This window comes from Barbus barbus (genome assembly GCF_936440315.1).
Source record: "Barbus barbus genome assembly, chromosome: 5".
Lineage (NCBI taxonomy): Eukaryota > Metazoa > Chordata > Actinopteri > Cypriniformes > Cyprinidae > Barbus > Barbus barbus.
Genome location: NC_136733.1, coordinates 27,730,211 through 27,753,627, shown reverse-complemented (window position 1 = coordinate 27,753,627; position 23,417 = coordinate 27,730,211). Strand labels below are relative to the sequence as shown.

Below are 23,417 nucleotides of genomic sequence, written 5' to 3'. Positions count from 1 at the left end.
AATGACAAGAAGGCTTGTTTTATTTACATGTGCATAATCCCTCAAATACACACTTTTCTCATGATGTAGCTGCATCTTGTCTTATCTATACCCAAAGATTGTGCATTAAGTTTGATTGGCTGCAGGTTTTGACATGACACTTCATTCAAAAGAAATAATATATTTTTTTAAAGATTATTTAAAGAGATTGACTGGATTAGCCTGCTTTATTTTTAAACATATTCACTGCCACTTTTTTTTTAGGAATCTCACAAAGAAATGTCCCATTTTAACACCCATTTCCATTCGATTTAAATTATAATTCTCATTTCTAGCGCTATATTTAATGGTTGACATGAAATTAAATCAAGGCTGTGAGGACTGTAAGCACAGTGTCTTCATTATTTGAATTACTAATTGATTTTAAAAGGCAGTATCAGTATTTTTCATGTAAGAATGAGAGGATGTATTTTGAATTACATTAATAAGAGTTTGGGGGTAAAATAAGCCTAATTCTGCTGAAAATACTAATAGTCACAATGCAAAGAATCTTAATAGTAGACTTTTTCTTGATGCAAAATAATACATATTTTTATCTTTTCTTACATGGCAAAATGTGACCTTGAAACGTCTTTGTGAGACCACCACTCTGATAAAATGTGGTCTTCAATTCAGTATGATTCTTTAAATTTTGCCCATTTGACTGTTCACCCTTCCAAGATTCTGTCTGAAAGAGCTCAGGGTCAAAGTGCAGCCCAGAACCTATTAGTGGTATGTTCGGTAGTTCTTCTCCAGCATGCACAGAGTTACAGTTGATCCAACGCCAAACCCAGCATACAGTGCTTCTGAGAACTTGGCTTTAAATTTGTGGATGAGCTCCATTGTCTCGGACACAGAGTAAAAGGACACAGATCCTCCGGCGTAATCCAGGTACACACCGATCCGTGAGACACGAGCTGCACCCGGCAGATCTTTATCCATCTTATTGTGCCAGGCAGAGTATCCTGAGTCTGAGCATAGGAGGCTCCAGGATTTATCATTGTATCCCAGAAGGCTGTTTGAGTTCTTACCTTTGCGGATAATGCTCTTGTAAGCAATTCCAATGGAAAATTCACCTTGCCACTCTGCCTCCCAGTAATGCCGTATTCCACCGAGAGGCTCCTTGCACAGGATCTGGCAAAACCCATCAAACCGCTCTGGGTGATCTGGGTAGAACTGGGTTGTTCTTTTCCGGGTCACCCGACGATCGCCGTCTGAAAGGACCAGCTCTTTATACGCAGTGTTGAGATCAAAAGTAAGTTTACAAGAATCTGTGAAATGAAATTGTTGAGAAAAGAGGCTCATTTAGAAGAAACAAAAAGGGGATATGTTATTATCTGTAAAGTGAATTAGATGAATTAATGATGTGGAATTGTCTATACACTTACATTTGAGGAAATCCAGTCTTGTTTTAGGCTCTGGCAAATCAGATCTTATCGGAGCTGAAAATATGTGGTACATAAATGACAAGAGTTGTTCTGTAACAAACTTTATTCTACATAAAGTGAAATGTAAATGAAATCTCAGGAAGTCCTCTCACCATTCAAACGTCCTCCAGATCTCGGAATCAGGATATAGACTGAGGTGTCACTCACTAAGATGAAACAGTTACGAATGTCATACAAATAAATAAATAGTAGATACAACTCCATACAACAGTTGTAAAAGTTGTGAAAATGACATGATAGGACCTTTACTGCATGTCATTGTAAAAACTGTAAGTTTATCCCTCACATATGGCATCTAACCTGATTAAGGTCTATTCACCAAAGAACAAAGGTATCAGTTTCCACAGAAATATTAAACAGCACAACTGTTTTCAACATTGATAATACTAAGAAATGTTTTGTGAGCTAGCATGCATATTAAAATGTTTTCTGAAGGATCATTTGACACTGAAGACTGAAAATTCAGCTGTCATTACAGGAATAAATGACATTTTAAAATGTATTAAAATTAAATTGTAATGAATTTTCCCAATTTTTTGTTTTTATTATTAACTGTTTTTATTGTTTTTGCGATCAAATAAACAAAGCTTATGTGAGCAAAAAATACACCTTTCAAAAACATTTGAAAAATCTTTGCCTCTGCATTTACATCCATAATTTAGGGGTGCAGAGCTAATTATATTTCATTTGCTGTCTGTGTGTTTGATGCAGAGTAATGCCTTCCATCTCTGCACATTATTTTGACAATTTTAGACATAATAAAGCCAAAACAGAGGTAAATCTCATGTCTGTTCCTCTGTCTTGCAGTGGTTAAATGTTAGTCTTCATGATTACCTCGTTTGGAGATGTTTCCCAGCTCTTTTTTGCAGATGTCGTCCAGGTGTGCTTTCATGTCAGAGACGGTCTTGGTGATCTCGCTAAAAGAAAACTCTGGGTTTATCAGCACTTTGGGCACCATGGGCTCCGGTGCAACAGATAGTGTGGGAAAATTCTGCACAAGTAACGAAGGCACTTAACAAAATCGGTGCTGACAAGTAGCTTTCCTGAATATTCCTGAATACCCATAATATACATCCAGTCAGGCAAGTAAACGTTCTGAATGACCAAAATCCAGTTAAATGTGAGTGGCTGTTTGATTTTATTTACCTGTAGGAAGTGAATGTTGTCCTCTGTATCAAGTATTTGACGTAGTTCAGCATCTCTCTTCTGAAGCTCCATGATCTCTTGTTCAAGTCTCTCTACGTAACCCTGTGCCTGTGCATTAAAGCTATCACAGTCAGAGGGCAGGGACTAGCAACTGTAGTCAGGACTTTTCTTCATCTCAGCACTCGTATAAAGCTTCATCAAAGCGTGGTTCAGTTTTTTACAGTATGAGATGTAGAATTACACAGTTTCATATAGACTAACAAACATTAACTTGAACTTTCACTTAAAAAAGTTTTCTCACCACAGTAAGGGGCTGGGGATTATAATCAGCACTTGCTCTCCCTGGGAATCAAACCCATGATGTTGGCGTTATTAGTACCACGCTCTACATGAATCTGAATCTAATGAGCATGTACCTGAGCCATGGAGGCCTGTAGGTTGGCCTGTATGAGTTGGCTTATCTCAGCATGCCAGCGTTCAACCGCCTGTAACATCTCGCTGAAGATTTTATCACTGTCAGTCTGAGCCCGCTGTGCATTTCCCTGCAGAGAAGGTGCAACAGTCAGCATCAGCATACATCCACACCGCCAGGGGGCAGCACAGAGCACTGCATCAAAGTCAGGCGCCTTTGAGAGAATGGTCACTAAGTACATGTTATTAAACAATACATTATCTAACTCTATACTCTTTCTACCTTTGATAAATTTGAGATGCTGTTGTTACTGAACTTTTAATAGTATCTTATTTGTCTGATGACTTGAATTTGTATGACCAGCAGGAAACAGAAGAGTGATGATGGTAGGGTTAAGTCAGCTAAAATGGGCCACGTTTGGTAAATGACTTATAATACCATCAAATAAGCTATGCATGAGATCTAATGATATTCTTATAAATTAGCATGGGTCTCTTAAATAGATTTATATTTTTTGAATGTGAAAAAGTATAAAAGTTCTAAAATTATGAGAGTTAGAATATCAGCAGGTACCTTCTTGAGCCATGGCACAACATTCAGGTAAAATAGGCCAGCTGTTCAGTTAAAATGGGCCAATATAAAAAGTAATTTCAGCTTAAATCATTTTATTTTCAAACAGTAAATTGACACTATTGTCTTTAGCGTGCCATAGCAACACCATAAATGTATTTCATTAAATAGAAAGTTGAATGAATATTTAATTAAACAATGCAATTTAAAATGAACTGATCATGTTGTATAGGTGTGTGTTTCTGTGCATTGGTGTCTTTTGTGTGCATGTATGTGTGTATGCTTGTATTTTTTAAAGACTGTTAAGATTTTGTATGGATATATACAGTATAGGCCTATAAACCTATTTTCACCCTCAATTTCTGTGTAAAAGTGTGTGAGTGTACGCAGCCCATTTTACTGACATCTTCCTTTCTTTCTTTCTTTGTTTCTTTGTTTCTTTCTTTCTTTCTTTCTTTAAATTCGTAAAGAGTAAATGACCTATAATAACATAAATGTGACCCTGTACCACAAAACCTTACAGTTATAAGTGTCAGTTTTTTTAAAATTGACATTTATACATCATCTGAAAGCTGAATAAATAATCTTTCCAATGATGTGTGGTTTGTTAGGATCAGACAATATTTGGCCGAGATACAATTAGGCCTATTTGAAAATCTGGAATCTGAGGGAGAAAACAAAATCGAAATATTGAGAAGAACGCCTTTAAAGTTGCCTAAATTAAGTCCTTAGCAATGCAAAACACAAGTTTTGATATAATTATGGTAGGAAATTTAATTTATTTACAAAATATCTTCATGGAATATGATCTTTATTTAATATCCTAATGATTTTTGGCATAAAAGTAAAATCGATCATTTTGATCCATATGCTGTATTGTTGGCTATTTCTACAAATATACCCATACTAATTATGTGTCCAGGGTCACATATCTTAAAAGTCAATGTCATTGAACTGTTCTGATTATGTCTGAAAATTAAGAAGTATAGAGTTATAATGACACTTAAATTACATAAAAGTGAGAAATGTTTTGCCCCAAAGCTTCTTTAGGACTCTCCTGATTGGACTAACCTTGAGAACATCCACATTGTGTCTGAGTTCTTGAAGTTCTTTCACCCGATCCTGGAAAATGTGCTGAACCTCTGTCTGAGTCGCCACCAAGACTTTCTATAATCACAAACAAACATATGGCACAGTATAGTACAGTTATTTTAAAATGTATTATTTCACAATAGTACTGTTTTTACTGTATTTGTGATAATAAAAAATGCAGATTTGGTGAGCATAAGAAACTTCCTTCAGTAACAAGGAAAAAATCTTACAAACGGTATTGTAAATGTATCCTAAATGATTCTTATAACACAAACTTTTATTAAAATGTTCAAACCTGTGACAGTCCACAGAGTATAAGGCATAATGCATGGAATATGGCTATCTGTCAGCTGACTCTTTACTCTGGAATTTCAAAGAATTGCAGATTTATCTGTAAAAAGCTATTGAACATTTCTACTCTTATTTCCAGGAAACAATTCATTAAATTCAATATGAAACACAAAATGTAAACATTATTTTGAGGAAGTTTTGGTAACTACAATACTATAACACTGTTTCAGCCAATTAACATTGCCATTTAAATATGAATTTATTATTTTTGTAAAGTTTTTTAATATTTAAATATAAATTCATTACATTTTAACTTGACGTTTATAACACAAAATTATGATTTTGAAATCACAAACATTATTCTAATTTTCATTATTCTAGTTTTTGAAGTAGATTTTTGAAACCACAGTACAAAACCATTGGTAAAAAAAAAAAACACACACTTTGACTTATAGTTTCTCAGATTTGACCCCTGTCACAGCTTGCCCCGATTTATTCACAATAATTCTAATCTAATGTCTCACCTGTTTCTCTGTGCGTTCATCATCTGCGCTGACTATGTTGTGGCTGCGATGTTCTCTTACTGTGCACAGCACACAGATGCACATCTGGTCTGAGCGGCAGAAAAGCTCTAAGCCTTTTTCATGCTGAGGGCAGATCTTCCGATCCAGATGTCCCGTCTCATCCACAAGTTTGTGTCGTTTAAATGTGGCTGATTCGTAATGAGGCTTGATGTGAGTCTCACAGTAATAAGCCAGACACATCAGACATGACTTCACTGCTTTGTTCCGCCGACCGGTACAGAAATCACACAGCGCATCACGCTTGAAGTATGGAAACGGGGTGATCTCATGTGGGGGCGGCCGAGGCTCCGGGTTCCCTACGTGAGGTACGTTACGTCTGAGTATGGGCCGAGGAGTGAAGGTCGTCTGGCACTGCGGACAACTGTACACACCAAGGTGGTCAGAATGGTCCCAGTAGATCTTAATGCACTCCAGGCAGAAGGTGTCTCCACATGGGATGGTGACGGGGTCTCGCTGGCTGTCTGTGCAGAGGGGGCAGGTGTAGTCGAGGTAGTCAGATTCTGCCATTTTCTAAAACAAAGATGTGAGAAAGAAAGGTGAATTGAAAGAGCAACTGAAGCTGGAACACGCACCCGTATTTATAGATCAGAAAGAAGGGTGGAGGAAGGGACCACAGTAGTTTATGTAGATGAGGGATTGTAAGGCACATGTAACTTGCTTTTCTATTCCAGAAAAATCATTCAGAACACAATTTCAGCATTATAGCAAATGTTAAAGCAAGGATAGCTCATCCAGAAAAGAAAATTATTTTCTCATGTCGTTCCAAAGTGATGTTGAAAACAATATTAGAGCCCACTGACTTTCATGGACAATACATTTGTCCAAAGTATTTTCTTTTATGCTTCATAGAGGAAACAAAGTTATACAAGTTTTGACTATTTTCATATTTGGGTGAACTATTCCTTTAAGGTTCTAGCAATTCTAACAAATGAAAGTGAATAGCCAAGGCACACTCTCTATTTCAGCATATTTGTACTGCAGTGAAATCTGAAACTGTTTTGCCTGTAAATAAGAAAACTGGTTAGAATTAATTTGTCTAGTCAGTGCTTGCATTCTTTGAGTAAACTACAGCTCAGTGTGTACTGTAAACACTCAGCATAGTATTATGCAGGTAAAGCATAAACACAATTAAATGCTGGATATGAAGAATGTCAAGGTCAAACTGATTGGTGACATGAAGGGAAACTCACTATACAGCATGGTTCGCATACGTATATTTATATTTCTTCCATTACCTGACCATTTTTCTTGCACCCATGAATCTGTTAACACAGATGGTACTAAAATGATTATTGTTATTTTATTTTGGGTAGTTGTTCACTGTTTTTGTCTCATTTTAGTTTATTTTTTTTAGTTCTTTTTTTTTTACATGTATTATTCTTGTTTATTTTCACCCTCAATTTCTGTGTAAAAGTGTGTGAGTGTACGCAGCCCATTTTACTGACATCTTCCTTTCTTTCCCTTTCTCTTCTCGTCTCTCTGTTTCCTTTCTTTGCTTGTCCTCCTGCCATACTGTCTGCAATGCTATTTTTTTTAGAGACTATTAAGATTTTGTATGGATACATATCTAGGCCTGGCTATAAACCTATTTTCACCCTCATTTCTGTCTAAGGTGTGTGTGTGTGTGCAGCCCATTTTAGCTGAAAATGTATTCCCTGCCCACCTTAAAAAATTATTGTTACATGTCATCAAGTGTTGAACCAACAATGCAAGATCAGTTATTGTGATTTTCTGTAAAAAAGTAAAGAGATATGATGCTACAACCATATTTGGCCCATTTTACCTGATAGGCCATTTTAGCTGACTTCACCCTATAGTTAAATAAAAGCACGTAATCTGCCAGAGGTGCATTAAAATTAAGATTTCATGTACCATGTTGTTTCAAACTGACTGCAATCCCACTGCTTTCTTTCCTTCTTTCTTTCTTTCTTTCTTTCTTTCTTTCTTTCTTTCTTTCTTTCTTTCTTTCTTTCTTTCTTTCTTTCTTTCTTTCTTTCTTTCTTTCTTTCGTTAAATTCATGAAGAATAAATTAAATTATTCTTGTTTAGTTGAAGAAATAAAAATAATATAAATACTGGTTGGTTTGCAACACCACACAGCAATGCCCTTGCTCTTACATCAAGTCAAAAATACGATGAATATAATAATAAAAGTCCTGCTTCCCTGTGCATTCCCAGTGGTGTCCTTGCAGGCCCAGGGAGGGAACAGTAAAGGATGCTGAGCCACCATCTGGATGAGCTGCCAGACCTGCACTTCAGAGAAAAGACACACATTCTTTTGTACACACTGCAACACCCTCTTAATACCATTTGAATATTGTTTATAAGCCACAGCCGTGACCATGTGCTTCCTTATGAATTATGATCACAATCCATTCATCTTCTTGAATATGCAGCAGCTACATACCTAATGCTTTTGTGTTCACATGGACCATAAACGTGGAAAAATGTGTATATACCATTTGTTAGTAAATGGATACATTTAGCTTCAATACTGCTTTTGTAAAGTAACCTTTACGAGTATTCATATTCGTGTCTTCAATGTTAAATTTCCAAACTTCTTCCACCGATCTCAAAACATTTACATGAACAAATGTCTCCAGACATTTTGGTATTTTTTCCAATTGTCATTCTCTATAAGGCTGAAGTATTGCAGACATTTATAACCCTTTTTGCAGCTTGTAATCTATACCTTCAACAAGTAATAACTTATGAATGGATGTGTATAATGCTTGTGACCTTCAGGATTCATCTGTCTTCAGGTTGTTTTTGGTGAATGTAATATGCGACCAATTTTTCTAGCACACTGTAGAGGGAGCTCTTGTAGTTTATATAAAGCAAAGTTATGCTATGCTTATTATTCAGTCTTTTTCCATTACTGGTTTTAAACTGTTGTACTGCTGAATAAATATTTTATTACAAATAAATTGTTTGACCGAGGAAATACTGGAAATACATTAATTACAAAGCATTTAACTCATTTTGTACTTTGATCAGCTCATTATTTTAACTCCAAAATGTATTGCAAAATGTAGCCCATCAAGTTGACTGCAATTTTTGTAAATTGTTAGCAAACAAATCTAGTGTTGTTCTTTATCCAACAATGTGTTTATTACATTTTGTATCGCTAGGACTTACCTTAGTTTGGACATATATAATTATATGTTTATATGTGAAGTTACGGTGGGCTATGTTGGCTTATTCTGGCTGTAGCAATCATTGTTAAAGTCATTACTGCAAAATCACATTTACAACTGGAATATGACCAAATTCCCTTTATTCTTGTCAATGTACACTCTTTAAAAAAGGTTTCAAAAGGGGGAGTTTCAAACGGATGCAAGAAAAATACCATATTGAGTTCCACAAAGAATCTTTCTGTGAAAAGTTTTTTAAAAGAATAAACCTTGTTACACTATATAGTAAATTTTGTGTAATGGAAAGGTTCTGTGAATGTTAAAGTTTCTCCATGGAACCACCAATGCCAATAAATAACCTTTATATTTAAGATTGTAAACAGTCATTTTTTCCTTTAGTTGTGTTGTCAGCCATGGTGGTCTGTTGTGAGTGGGTCTTCATCTATATGTGGTTGTGTTGTAAGTGGTGAGTTGCTCAGACACATTAGACAGAGGTGCCCTGAAGCCAGAAGAGCAAATAACATTTAGAGCATCACAATGTGTGTGGATTCACTATGTAACATCTGAACGCTGATCCACAGAGACTGATGGGAACGGGTGTGGCAGCAGAGAGACAAAAACAAAGACAGAAGGAGGAGAGCAGGGGGAGGAGGGGGAGAGGGTTGAAAGTGAAGGACTACTGTATCTAGTCAGAAAAGTAGAAAAGAGGACAAATAAAAGGGCCAAAGAGGCAGAGAAAATCAAAAAGCAGAAAGACAAGAGGGCCTGTGGCAGAAATAGAGAGAGAGAAGAGCGAGTGATGTAATTATCTGTGCTGGGCTGTGCTCTCTCCTCCCCTCTGTCTTGCGTCATTGTACACATACACACACACACACACTTACCAAGGGCAGAGACGAAGACAGAGGAACACACACCCACATTCAGCATCCTTTCAGTAGCAGCTTAGCATCAGTATCCAGGATTGTCCAACTCACTGTCAGGTAGGCTGGATCTCCCTCTCAATAACACACACCCATCCGGAAGAATCTGTTATGCCTACAAGACCAAACCGGGCTTTATGCATGAGCTATAGTTAGCATGTTTTCATAGTACTGTTTTCAGATGATAGTGCACATGTAGATGCATTATTTGACTATGTACAATAAGTGCCTATGGAATAAAGGAACATAAGCTCTATTACTTGTTTACCAAAGTCCTTTCATTTATAATAAAGCAAGAGTTTCATGCATTTTTTGAGTAATTGTGATTCAATCTACTTGTATTCCATTATTCTGACTATAAAAATATAAATAGATGCATATTTGTTTATATTTTATATATATTTATGGATAAAAGACCCAATATTAGAGAGAGAGAGAGAGAGAGAGAGAGAGAGCGGAAGCTCAAAGTCAGCTAAAGTGGACTTCATTAAATTAAGGCTTTTAGTGTGAGTAATATACATTATGATATGTGGGGGGGGGGGGGGGGGCATGATATTTGTGAGGATTGAAGATAATGGAGCAGTGTGGAACAGTAACTCTGGGTGTAACTAGAACATTACAGAAGCTGTACATAAGCAGACATAAATATATGACAATTTTAACAAAACAGTACAACACTGCGTAAAAAAGTAACTTTATATAAAAAAAAACAATACACAAAGCACACACATTTTCATTAAAATGCTAAGCGAGTTCATTACGTGACATCTTTCCACTAGAAGATCTGGAATGCTTCTGTGTTACAAAAAGTGAATATAGCAGTATTTTTAGCGATATTCTATTAGAATTCTATAGATTCTATTTACACTATGTTAAAATAGCAAGATGTTTATACTACTTATTGCAAATAGTGGCAATTATCTGCACCTCAGTATTGTAGTACATTATAAAACAGTACACAATAATAACGTATTGAGTGTAAATTATAGTTTTAATTCAAATTATTAAATGAATGCCACCTCATTGGGTGAGGTACCCTCAAAGGTGCACCTTTGTAACTTATCGATACCCTTAAAGCATGCATACTTGTATAGTACTAATATGCTCCCTTTTAGGAGTATAGGTGCACCTTTGAGGTTACTGCCCCAGTAAAGGGCTAAAATACAATTTTAGTATATTTAATATATATATAAAATTATATATATATAATTTTAATTTTTTAATTATTATTATTTTAAATTATTGCCCCTGGACCTGTAGGGGTCTTGCAAATCTTGTAATAAAGTAGCGGTGGCTGGGACAGATTTTAATGATCATTTCTGTTTAAAAAGATGCTATCTAATTCTGTTTCCATGAAATAAGCCTGCTCCCGAGCAGGTTTAAGTTTACGGACCTGTTGCTATGACAGCACGTCCAGGATGAGCTTCGAAGAACCAAATGATCCAAGATCAAGAGAAATCAGCAACAATCAAATCCTGCTAACTGAGTTAGCGACGTGAACCATGTTACCATGTCTAAGATTTACAGCTGGAACTATTAAAATAATTTTGCAAAAACATTACACAAAAAACTACTAAACCTAGAACTGAAATAAAAATAAAGCAAAACAAAAATATTTAAACAAAAAACAAATGACAAAAGCACAAAAATACATATGAAAATCTAACAATAAATGCTAATTTAAAATAATTCTATAATAATTCTAACTATTTAATAGTATATCAGTAATACTATAACTGGATCAATCATGAGGCCAGGAGTGGAAAGATCAGTGTTATAATAATGCAATAAAATTTCATAAGCAAAACCTTAAAACACCTGTCTTTCTTTTTCTGTCTTTCTTTAAAATTCTTTCTTTCTCTCATACTTGATCTGACAGCATGGCTGAAGGTTCGGGTGAAGTATCACTGGCAGATGTTGAGATGGCATTTCATAAATTTGCAGTTCATGGAGACACCAAAGCAATGGGGAAGGAGATGAACGGGAAAAACTTTGTTAAGATGTGTAAGGACTGCAAGGTCATCGATGGCAAATCTGTCACCAGCACAGATGTGGACATCATCTTTAGCAAAGTCAAGTATGATTATCCTCACAATGACTGACAGCGAACAGTTTTTCATGAAATGCTGTGCGTCACAATAGACAAATGCATGACTGGACCTAAGGCTGTGCTGTTTTGTTTCTGTTTATGTGTTTTAGGGCTAAATCAGCACGTGTAATTACATTTGAGCAGTTCGCTCAAGCCATGGCTGAGTTGGCTACAAAACGTTTTAAAGGGAAGAGCCAGGAAGAGGCAGTACAGCTTCTCTACGGTCTCATTGCTGGCAAAGAACCTGCCAATGTCGGTGTCACTGTGAGTACCAAGCCAGTCGGATTTCGTAGATAAGCAATAAACATGCACAATAACCACTGATAATCTTTTTCTCTGCACAGAAAGTGGCAAAAGCCTCTGCAGTAGACAGGTTAACAGACACCAGCAAGTACACTGGTTCTCATAAGGAGCGCTTTGATGATTCGGGAAAGGGACGAGGCCGTTCAGGAAGAGAATACATCCCTGATACCAGTGGATACGTTTCAGCATACAAAGGCCATGGCTCCTACGACAGCAAAGTAAAAGAAGACGAGTGAGAGGAAGGGATGAATGCTGAAGAATGCTTTATGCATGACATAATGAGCATATGCTGAAGTCTTCCTGGTTTTATTTCAGCAGCTGGGTCGTGGCTTGCCTGCAAAAACAACCCCCTGGCTAAAACCTTGCACGAAAACCAGTGTCTTTATCACTTTTACATTTGCGAGTACTTCACAGTTAATGATCAACTGCCATTATAAATCATAAACACCCTTTGGTGATGCTTATATTTGTTGTTTTTTACACTGGTTCTTACTAGCATGTAGCAACCTGCCTGTCTGTCCATACCTGCTAGCTACCTTAAAAACATCCATTTGAATCCCAGGGAACACACATGTTGATAAGATGCACACCTTGAATGCAAGCCATTTCAGATAAAAGCATCTGCCAAATATATAAATTTGTGAGAATTTCAACACACAACATAATACTCCTTAAAAAAATAAGATGAAAGTTGACAGCTGTAGGGTCACTAGATTAGTCTGTCATCATGTTACTGAGTTTTCATGTGGTAACAAGCTGATTTTTATGTTTGCCTTTCATAAAATTAATATATATATATATATATATATATTTAAGACTAAATAGAAACATACAATAACCCAAAAAGAAAACCTTTCATCATTTACACAGGCACATGTCATACTGTCTGTCTGTGGAGCATTTTTGAGAAAATGTCCTAGTGTTTTTTTTCCCCCAACGGTCACCAAACAGTTTGGTTAGCTAACATTCTTCAAAATATCTTCTTGACTCTGTAATGCACAGAAGTCATTTGTACTGGTTTGAAACAACATGAAGGTGAGTAAACGACCGGATTTAGTTTTTAGTGCTTAATTCTTACTCTCTGCTGGGGTTAATATTTTGCTGGCTAAATGAGCTTTATTGTGCGCTATTTGAGCTTCTTGGTTTTGTTGCACTGAGATCTCTATCAGACTGTAAACACTGTACTGAATTGACACAAATAAAGTCAAATAAAGAAACGCCATGTGAGAATACTTTACTTGAATTACAGCACACATTATTGTGACTTTTTGCATCTTCTCTGGCTGTTGTATTGTATTGTAGACAGAGGTGTGGTGTGTTTCTTTGAATAGCTGTTCTGGGACAATCAATAAGAAAAAGAGATCCTTTGCTGGGAAAGCACATCTGATTGCTCAGAAAAGATAGCAGCTTTAAATTCTTGCGTTTAGTTTCATCATATTTCATGGCATTGATGCATGTCATTGTGTGGCGGTATAGTGCAAAGCCCAGTGGGGTTTTGTGTTTCAGTGAATCTGAGGGTCACAGGAGCTGATTTCCCTTTGTCATTTCCCATTTTCCTTGTTGTAGGTTTTTTTTATTTTATTTTATTAATATTGCTGATTTACACCTCCTCTTCACAAACACAAATCTGATTCTCCCTCCTTGAAAATAGGAGAAGGAGTGCTGCCAGGATATAAAGCTGAATCTAACACAGACTCCAGTTTTCACTCACTTCCACTGAGACTCAAAAGGCAGAAACAAGCCGTGAAACATGAAAGGTGAGAAAATAATCTCTGCTTCTGTAAATAAATATTTATTATGATAGCAAAAGTCTAACAGACCGACTTGACAGATCATTGCACCTGTTAAAAGACGTTGCTTGCTTTAATTATTAAAGTTTTGAATAATATTTATGTTGGTTAGTTTATTTTATATAAAATATTATTTATTTTTATTTGTTTATATGCATTTCACTACAATTAATTTATTACAAGTCTAGTCTATTTGAAACTCACACATGCTTCAGAATGAGATTAATAAGAATTACAATAAAATGAACAAAAGCTTCAAAAGGGTTTTGCCAATTTTTTTTGTACAGATTTTAAACAAGAATAAAATGTATTAAATAATCAATTGTAATTTTTTTAATATTTAGAATATTTACCATCTAATATTATTGTGTGTGTGTGTGTGTGTATATATATATATAATATATATATATAATTATGTTAGATATTAGCTTGCCCTGATGAAATCTGCAAAGTTTTTTTCAGATTTTGTAAGAAAAATCTGTGGAATCCTACAGAATGTATTTAAACCTATAGCAAAATGTGTTTAATAGAGCTGAGATTACTGCACACTTATTGGTAGCCGAAAGAACAATTAAATTACAAAAATAAACAAAGGGGGAATCTGCAGACAGAATGAGCGATTTCTATACATTTGGTCACATTGTTCTGTTTTCATGAGCCATAAAGCGTGGCCTAAACCAAGCTCAGACTCAGTGCTGTACAGACTATATAATGGTATCATGAAAGTTATGACAGAATATGATTACCCTCTAAACATTTTAATCAGGAAAAGGTTTTGTGCTGTTCTGTGTGTTGCCGCTGGTGCTGGGCCAGGAAAGGACCTTCAGATGGGACGGACCAGGAGAAACCCTTGCTACAGATCCCATCAACCGTAAGTCTTTGAAAATCTCCCAGAAAATTGTAATACCATGGAAATTTACAGAAATATGAAATACACCAAAATTGAAAGCTAAATATCATGTGTGACTATCTTTATTGCTCTCTCACTAGCGTGCCTGACTGACCAGAGCTCATGTGGTTGTTGTGTGATGCAGAAGAAAAAATGGGAGTTAGAGCAACATTTAAACTCCAGTATGAATTCATTGGAGGATTTGCTGGCCAAAGCACAAAACACACTGAGAAATATCAGAGGTAGGCTAAACACATTAGGGATGTAATGATACACCCTTAGATGGTTGAAAATCAATACAAATATGTGACAATTCAAATCAGTTGAGATGTTGAACAAATCGCAGTACAGTTGGGGATAGGAGTTTATATGAATGTGTCTCTGAGGGGAACTGACTGTATTTAGAAAAGTTAAGATGTTATTTTCTTTTCATCATGCCTCCATATAATGCATATTAAAGTAGTGTTCATAAGCACAGCACTGTTTTGTTTACAGCAGCAAACAAGGAAACGCTATTGCTGCCGTCCCATTAACGCCACCTGCTGTCAGAGAGTGAATTTTTGTTCTCATTCAGCTCATCTGTTGTTTCTGTTTCGTTTAGATATGTTTTATGTAGTATAGTTTCATAAAACTAAAGTCAGCCATTTTGTTTGTGCTTCAGATTTTGAAATTATACAAATCTAATTTAGATTAAAAATGGCTCATGCTGCATGTATGCAGCATCTTTGTTTGGATTGTGATTAAAATAGAGTGATTGCCTCTAATTTTAAATGGAAAGAGCACAGGCAAAGCCTTAATTTTTATGAAGAGATTTCTTTTATTTGTGTCATTTATTTATTTGATTTGGGGTTTGACATCCCTAAAACACAAACAGTAAAATCCTGAGTGTTAAATTAACACTGCTCGGAGCATATATGGTCCCACTCCAAAAGAGTGTTAAAGTAACACTGAAGCAGTGTTAAAGTTAATGAGATAATTATGTGATAAATTAAGTGCTGATTGAGCATTAGCGATGAACAGCTGCTGTTAAACTAAACAGCCCAACTAAACACTTATCTCCATAACGGTGTGTGAATGTGTGAAGTTGGTGATGTTGTTTGTGGAGATGATTAGTCATTCTCTGCTGAAATCTTGAGAGATTTAATATCTTTTATCTCAGTTGATTTCATCTAAGGCTGTGACTGAAGTCAGTTGTAGTTCTTGTGTTTCTCTTTTCTTCAGTGATTCTGCTTGTTAACAGCAGCTGTTCATGATGCTCAATCAGATCTTTATTAATCACATAATTATCTCGTTAACTTTAACACTGCTTCAGTGTTACTTTAACGCTCTTTTAGAGTGGGACCTTATATGCTCCTAGCAGTGTTAATTAAGCACTCAGATTTTACTGTGCACAGTATGAGAAGCGTTCGTTTCCTAGCACTTAAAAACTAAACAGGCAAAATAAAACAAAAATGAAATACAGTTTTAAAACTATAAAGAAAAAAAAACATTATGTTGGCTAGAAATAACTGCTGGTCTTATTTATTTTGTGTCATAACTTTGCATATGCATTTCACACATTTTTTGTCATTCTTTAGACAGTCGAGTGGCATTTTCTGTGGGTCTAAGCGACAGGAGACGTTGCATTGGTCCATTGAGGACAGCGACAAATATGGTCTATCAAAGCATCTTCATTAACATTGGAGAGGCCTATAACTCATCCACTGGTGTGTTCACGGTTCCACGGTCAGGCGTGTATAACCTGGCATTTACTGTGTTCAGTGATGCAGGCTCACCAGGCGCATCGCTGGCTGTCTGTGCCAGTATCAGGAGGAATGGCGTGGCTGTAGCTGCACTTAGGGAGATTTATGAACAAGACCAGGAGGATCAGTCCACTGCCGTCCTGCTTATGCAGCTCAGCGCAGGGGACCACATTACAATCAGTCTCCAGGCTGGCTGCTGGATCTGTGATGATCAGAATCACTATAACACATTTAGTGGTTTTCTGCTGTATGCTACAGAGTAAAGCACACACACACACACACACACACACACTTTAAAAGCAATATTAGAGAGTGAGGAGCTCTTATAGATGCAGAGGTTTTCATACAAATATAATAAATTCTAAACCTAAATATCACACAAACCTGTCGATTTTCCCAGATCTGAAGCAAAACTTAATTTGTTAAATGCATAAGCATTTAAATCAGTGAAGACCAATTGAAATGAAGTTGGTTTTCAACAGGTTTTACTATACTTTGTTTTTAAATGCTTGACACTGAACCATATAAACAGACCTAGACACACACATGGATTGTAAGAAAATAGAATGTTGCGAAAGGCACAGATGTTGAACTAACATTAAAAAAATGTTGACATGAAAAACAAAATTGTGTGGCCTTTTAACTTCTTCTCTTTTAGATTTTCATCCCTATATAAAATATTTTGTTATGCCCATCCTCTCTTTAATAATTGTAAACTAAATAAAAAAATGTCTACTATATTATATTATAAACACTTACAAATATGTTGGATGTTTATAATTTTAGTATCATGGTTTATAATTGTAGTATCATACGAAGCATAATTGAAGCAAAATAGTCCGACATCAACACACACACATACACACACACACACACACACTTGTTTCACTATCCTTGTGGGGACTCTCATAAGCGTAATGCTTTTTCTATTGTACAGACCGTATATTCTATTGCCCTGCACCAACCCTACACTTAAACTTAGCCCTCACAGGAGACTGTTTGCATTTTTAGATTTTCAAAAAACTTCATTCTGTGTGATTTATAAGCTTGTTTACCCGTGGGGACCTCAATTTAGGTCCTCACCGTGACACAAGGCCCCATGAGTCTTTGTGTATTCAGGTTTAAGTCCCCACCGGTATATAAAAACAAAAACACACACACATATATATACTCAGTGTTATTTAGTAGTATTTTTGTATTATTTATATAGCATTATAGTATTTAATATTTTTAATTAGCTTTTATTTTTATATAGTCTGTATTTTAATTTAGTTTAATTTAAGTTTTAGTCATTTTATTTTTTTCACTTTTATTATTATTATTTTTATAATATCTCTGCTGTAGCTTAAATTTTTTAAGTTTTAGTAATTTTAGCTTTATTTCAAGTAGCTGCCAAGGCAAGATTTTGTCAAGTTTGTCAATGGTTTTGTCAAACCATTTTGAATAACAACAATAACAATGGCAACACTGATCTAATGTTCAGTTTTTATATATATATATATAATTAAAAACGTTTTGGTTAAAAAAAGAAAATAATAATTCAATATCTAATAATATGGAATTAATATTACACATCTGTTGTTGCTTCCATGCATCAGAGGGTTAAACACATTAATAAAAAAATATATAATGTTTTTTAAAATAATATGTTATATTTAGAGTAAATAAATTAAGAAATGCACTAATAATATTTTTAAGAACAAATGTTAAATGTAGTAATTTGGTGTAGGATGCATATACCAAATATGCATATCCTCTCTATAACATACACACGAATGCATAAAACTGCACACAATCAATTTGTGTGTGACTCATTCAAGTATCTTCACGGCTCTTTGTGCGGACATCTTCTCCTTCAAACAAAGGATCTGAAGGATGGTGTTTGTACCAGCGGGTGGCACTAGTGAGGTCAATAGGGGGGATGCAGAAGACAGCGCCACACACAGAGTATCCTGTTCAGACTCTCAGAGCTGGAGAGCAGGTTTACGCACAGCTCATGTCTGGCAGAGAAATCTGTGGGGGACATATGGGGCTGAAACATCTTTAGCGGATACTTATTTTATCCTACTGAAAGCTAAAACAGCTCCACGGAGCTGCATATGCATTCAAACATACACAAACACTCAGACAGTGATGTTATCTTTATGTTCAATAGAATAAACAATTGGTTGAGAAGTCATTGCTATGGTCTCTGTTTAAGACATACAGACCTCTCTTCACTCATAGACATACTTTTACACAAATACACACAAAGTTGTTTCAGTTTTTCACACAGCTGCAGGCTTATGTAAAGAAATTCACCACTTTTTTTGCTAAATTACTGACCTCAAACTACACAGTAGTGTAGTAAAACCATAATTTGTGTGGGAATGTGTAAGTGAGAGAGTGGGGAACCCCACCCAGAGCCACTGTTATCTTGTCTCACATCAGACCAGTGGATGACACACACCCCTGTAAGGACTCGGCCACTGATCAAGCGCAACAAGACAACAAGCTCAGCTTAGACCTCACTTCATAGTCAGTGTTACATGATTTCCAACATTGTTCACTTCACACACTGTAAAGTTCCAAGTGTGACAACCACATGCATTTAAAAACAATACAAAAACAGTAGTCTAAATACATTTAATATAAAGGCACAAACACAATAGCTTAATCACAAAAAAATACTGTAATTATATTGCATTACACCAGGGATACTCAAATCTGGCTCACGAGATCCACTTTCCTGCAGAGTTTAGCTCTAACCCTAATCAAACACACCCGAGCATGCTAATCTATGTCTTCAGGATCATTAGAAAATCACAGGTAGGTGAGTTTGTTCAGGGTTGGAGATAAACTCTGCAGGAAAGTGGATCTCGCGAGCCAGATTTGAGGATCACTGCATTACTCCTTTTTAATACATTTAATACAGTACATTAGTAATATTATAGAATTCCATATGAATATCCAACATTTCTGCCACAATACCATAGTGCGGTTAGTGTTACTACAGTAAATCCATGGTAAATTATGGCGATTTGTAGATTGAAAAGCCTCCTGACTGTATCTTTGTGCACAGTGTTAATGGTAACACTTTATTTTAAGGTGTCATAATACAGAGTAGTTACCTAATTAAGTACTTAGTAGTAGCCGTTGTACTTACAGGAAACAAAATGTACTTATCATGTAACTAAGTTATGGAACAGCCTGTAATTACAGTTTGTAATTATGTAGATGTAATAGGCAGCTACTGTTACACATATGTAACAAACCGAGTCTGTTGCAACTCTACTTGTACACTTAAGTACAATCTTGAAACACTTTATTTTAAGTAGCTTATGCCTGTGTAATATTTTGTCATTTTAATGTAATTAGAAAGGTATTACATGTATTTAAGCTGTGTACTGGTGGGTTAAATCAAACTAAGGTGCAGCTGGATAAGGTGTACAGTACAGATACACATGAAGTACACTTAAGTACAATCTTGATGCACTTTATTTTAAGTAGCTTATGCCTGTATAATATTCTGTAATTTTAATGTAATTAGAAAGGTATTACATGTATTTAAGCTGTGTACTGGTGGGTTACATCAAACTAAGGTGCAGCTGGATAAGGTGTACAGTATAGATACACATGAAGTACACTTAAGTACAATCTTGAATGAATGAATGATGTGTTTATATAGCGCTTTATTGTGTATTGCTGTACACCCAAAGCGCTTTACAATCATGTGGGGGGGGGGGGGGGGGGGGGGGGTCTCTCCTCAACCACCACCAGTGTGCAGCATCCACTTGGATGATACGACGGCAGCCACACTACAATGGCGCCAGTGCGCTCACCACACACCAGCTCCAGCTACAGGTGGAGAGGAGAGAGAGTCATAGAGCCAATCAAGTGTATGGGGATTATTAGGAGGCCATGATAGACAAGGGCCAGTGGAGGGAATTTGGCCAGGACACCGGTGTTACACCCCTACTCTTTACGAGAAGTGCCAGGAGATTTTTAATGACCACAGACAGTCAGGACCTCGGTTTAACGTCTCATCTGAAAGACGATGCTTTTTGACAGTATAGTGTCCCCGTCACTATACCGGGGCGTTAGAAACTTGACCCCCTACTGGCCTCACTAGCACCTCTTCCAACAGCAACCTAGTTTTCACCGAAGGTCTCCCATCCAGGTACTGACCAGGCTCAACCCTGCTTAACTTCAGTGGGCAACCAGTCTTGGGCTGCAGGGTGATATGGGTGTATCTTGATACACTTTATTTTAAGTAACTTATGCCTGTGTAATATTCTGTCATTTTAATGTAATTTTAAGTAGTTTATGCCTGTGTACTTACATTTGTAATTACGTTGTATAATGTCTGCAACACATGTAACAATCTTTTGGTTTCACAAGTTGTTGTGTAACAGACTCGGCCTGTTACATATGTGTAACAGTAGCTGCCTATTACATCTATATAATTACAAACTGTAATTACAGGCTGTTCCAAACTTAGTTACATGGTAAGTACATTTTATTGCATGTACGTACAACGACTACTACTAAGTACTTAACTAGGTAATTACTCTGTATTATGGACAACTTAAAATAAAGTGTTACCATGTTGATTTGTCAACGCTGTTTCATCTGGTTTTTAAGTCACAGAGTCATTTGCGTTCTTAGCTGAATTCAAGTACTTTACGCTGGATCTTACTGGATCCTTTATCGAAGAAAATTATATTGCTATAATTATTGTTATCATTTTATCGCCCAGTCCTATGTGTGTAACAAAACTTAAAGGGTTAGTTCACCCAAAAATGAAAATTAGCCTGTGTTTTACTCACCCTCAAAGCATCCTAAGTGTATATGACTTTCTTCTTTCTTTCAGACGAATCCAATCGGAGTTATATTAAAAATTGTCCTGGCTATTCCAAGCGTTATCATTGCAGTCAGTGGGTGTTTCTGTTGAACAGTCCACAAGACTTCAAACAAAGCGTGCACATCCATAATAAAACATGCCTCACACAGCCTTTGAATAAAGGCCTCCTGTAGCGAATCCATTTTTGTAAGAAAAATATTCATATTTAAAAAGTAGCTAATAAACACTTCTCTCTCACCTCATCTAACTGTCATAAGCGGAAGCCGCTCCAGCGTAGGACGTCGGCGTAGCGTGATTAGTGACGAATGCGTAGAGAGAGCAAAACAAAACGCCAGGCTCGAATTAGAAGTTCAAACCAAAGATTTGTAAAGAAAAATGACGGAGGATTTCGATATAAGCCAAGAGGAGACTGGTTTTATTTTGCTAAAGTAAGGAAACTTTGCTTCCTTTGCTCCTTTAAACAAACTTGCAATATAGCATAGCTCAGAGGCGCGTGCGACAAATACGTCCTACGTCATCTGCCGGAATGGCTTCCACGTACGACAGATACCGGAAGTGAGAGAAAAGACTTTATTACATTTGAAATATGGATATTTTGGGTAGCACTTTATTTTACAGTCCTGTTCCTCATATACATACTATGTACTTATTAATGTTATTACAATAATTAGGTAATAACTAGGTACTAACCCTGAATCTACCCTTTAACCTAACCCTACCCCATTTAGTTACCTTATATTACCAGTACATTCTTAGGTAAGTACACTTTAAGTACACTCTAAGTATATGTAAGTAAGTACACATACTGTAAAATAAAGTGTAACTAATATTTTTCTTACAAAAATGCATCGATTCCCTACAGGAGGCCTTTATTCATGCCCCGGAGCCGTATGAGGCACGTTTTATTATGGAAGCGCACTTTATTTGACGACTGTTGAACAGAAACACCCACCCACTGCAATGATAACGCTTGGAATAGCCAGGACAGTTTTTAATATAACTCCGCGACTGGATTCGTCCGAAAGAAGAAAGTCATATACACCTAGGATGCCTCGAGGGTGAGTAAAACATAGACTAATTTTCATTTTTGGGTGAACTAACCCTTTAACTCTCGAAATTGCAATGACTGAAGATTGTTGTAACCGTAGCAATGTTAATTCAGTTTTAGAATGCGGTTCTCACTCCTGTAAATTCCTGAACTGTATGTATACAAGAATCTGAAATCCCAGGAACCCCCGATTTAAAAATACTTGCTTTTCTCAGTAAAATATTTAGAAATATACTTGAAATATATAGAATATTTTCAATATTTTATCAGTCCAAACCCCCCCTGCATGGAAAATTCTGGACTTATTAGGACTTTTCGCACTGCACTTAACCTTGCTTTGGCAGACTTGTACAATGCAGTGAAAAAATGCTAGAATGGTACAGCTAGACACTTAGCCAAAGACAGCCAATCACATTCCTCTTATTCATGTACTTTGTAGTCAGAGAAACAGCGAAACATATAAACAGATTTTTTTTTTTTTTAAATGTCAAATGGTGACAGAAAATGTGTTTATTGGAGTGAAGAAGAGACTGTTTAATTCTTGCAAAATCAGTTATTAAGTCTGGGTAAACTTTGAGCAGTGTGAAACATAAAGCAAGACAACACAAGATTCTGTTAACCCAAAGTTAGGATGAAGCAGCGCTAACTACATCAAATGTGAAAAGCTGTTTCAAATAAATATGATATATTATATTCAAAACACAGCACACTAAACTTGAGAAAATATTTTTGCATAGGAAACAAGTAAACCTAATGTATAACACACTGTACAGAGGATAGACAAGTAAAAGCAAGGGAAGTGACTCAGTTCTGTGTTACTACGGAAGCAGTTCAGTGATGTCATGGCATGTCAGTAATGGTATGCATATCTGTCTGATATTCTCTCTTTCTCTGACTTTTGCTACATTTATGGTCCCAGATTCCCTGGCCCTTGTTTAATTTTTCATTCGGCTGTCATGTGTCTTCTCTGTGACTTCCTGTTTTATCAAAGCTTCTAACCAGCAGCCCCATAGAAAATGCCAAGATATGCTCTCATTCATGGCCATTTCATTCCTCTCGCCCTCTTCCCGCTCCTCTGGGCGGAGTGGAGGAGAAGGC

General features: G+C 36.2%; 2 protein-coding genes across 3 annotated transcripts; one reads left to right on the top strand and one right to left on the bottom strand.

The window, feature by feature from the left end:
* Positions 1 to 3: 3 nt before the first annotated feature.
* LOC306869212 (tripartite motif-containing protein 16-like) lies at positions 4 to 6,112 on the bottom strand. Of its 2 annotated transcripts, XM_079415878.1 has the most exons (8): positions 5,502 to 6,112; positions 4,666 to 4,761; positions 3,029 to 3,154; positions 2,613 to 2,720; positions 2,301 to 2,457; positions 1,559 to 1,612; positions 1,407 to 1,460; positions 4 to 1,289 (listed from the first exon to the last, which is right to left on the bottom strand). In XM_079415878.1, exons 1-8 carry the CDS (start codon positions 6,066 to 6,068, stop codon positions 745 to 747), a joined length of 1,707 nt encoding a protein of 568 aa, XP_079272004.1. In that variant the 5' UTR covers positions 6,069 to 6,112; the 3' UTR covers positions 4 to 744. The 2 variants fall into 2 exon arrangements, with proteins under 2 accessions (XP_079272004.1, XP_079272005.1); XM_079415879.1 differs by lacking the exon at positions 1,407 to 1,460 and having other exon boundaries at positions 4 to 1,232.
* Positions 6,113 to 11,495: 5,383 nt separating this feature from the next.
* On the top strand, positions 11,496 to 12,243 carry LOC306869435 (tubulin polymerization-promoting protein family member 3-like; the record flags this gene model as incomplete). Its single annotated transcript, XM_079416214.1, has 3 exons — positions 11,496 to 11,692; positions 11,815 to 11,968; positions 12,049 to 12,243. 3 exons carry the CDS (start codon positions 11,496 to 11,498, stop codon positions 12,241 to 12,243), a joined length of 546 nt encoding a protein of 181 aa, XP_079272340.1.
* Positions 12,244 to 23,417: the final 11,174 nt, after the last annotated feature.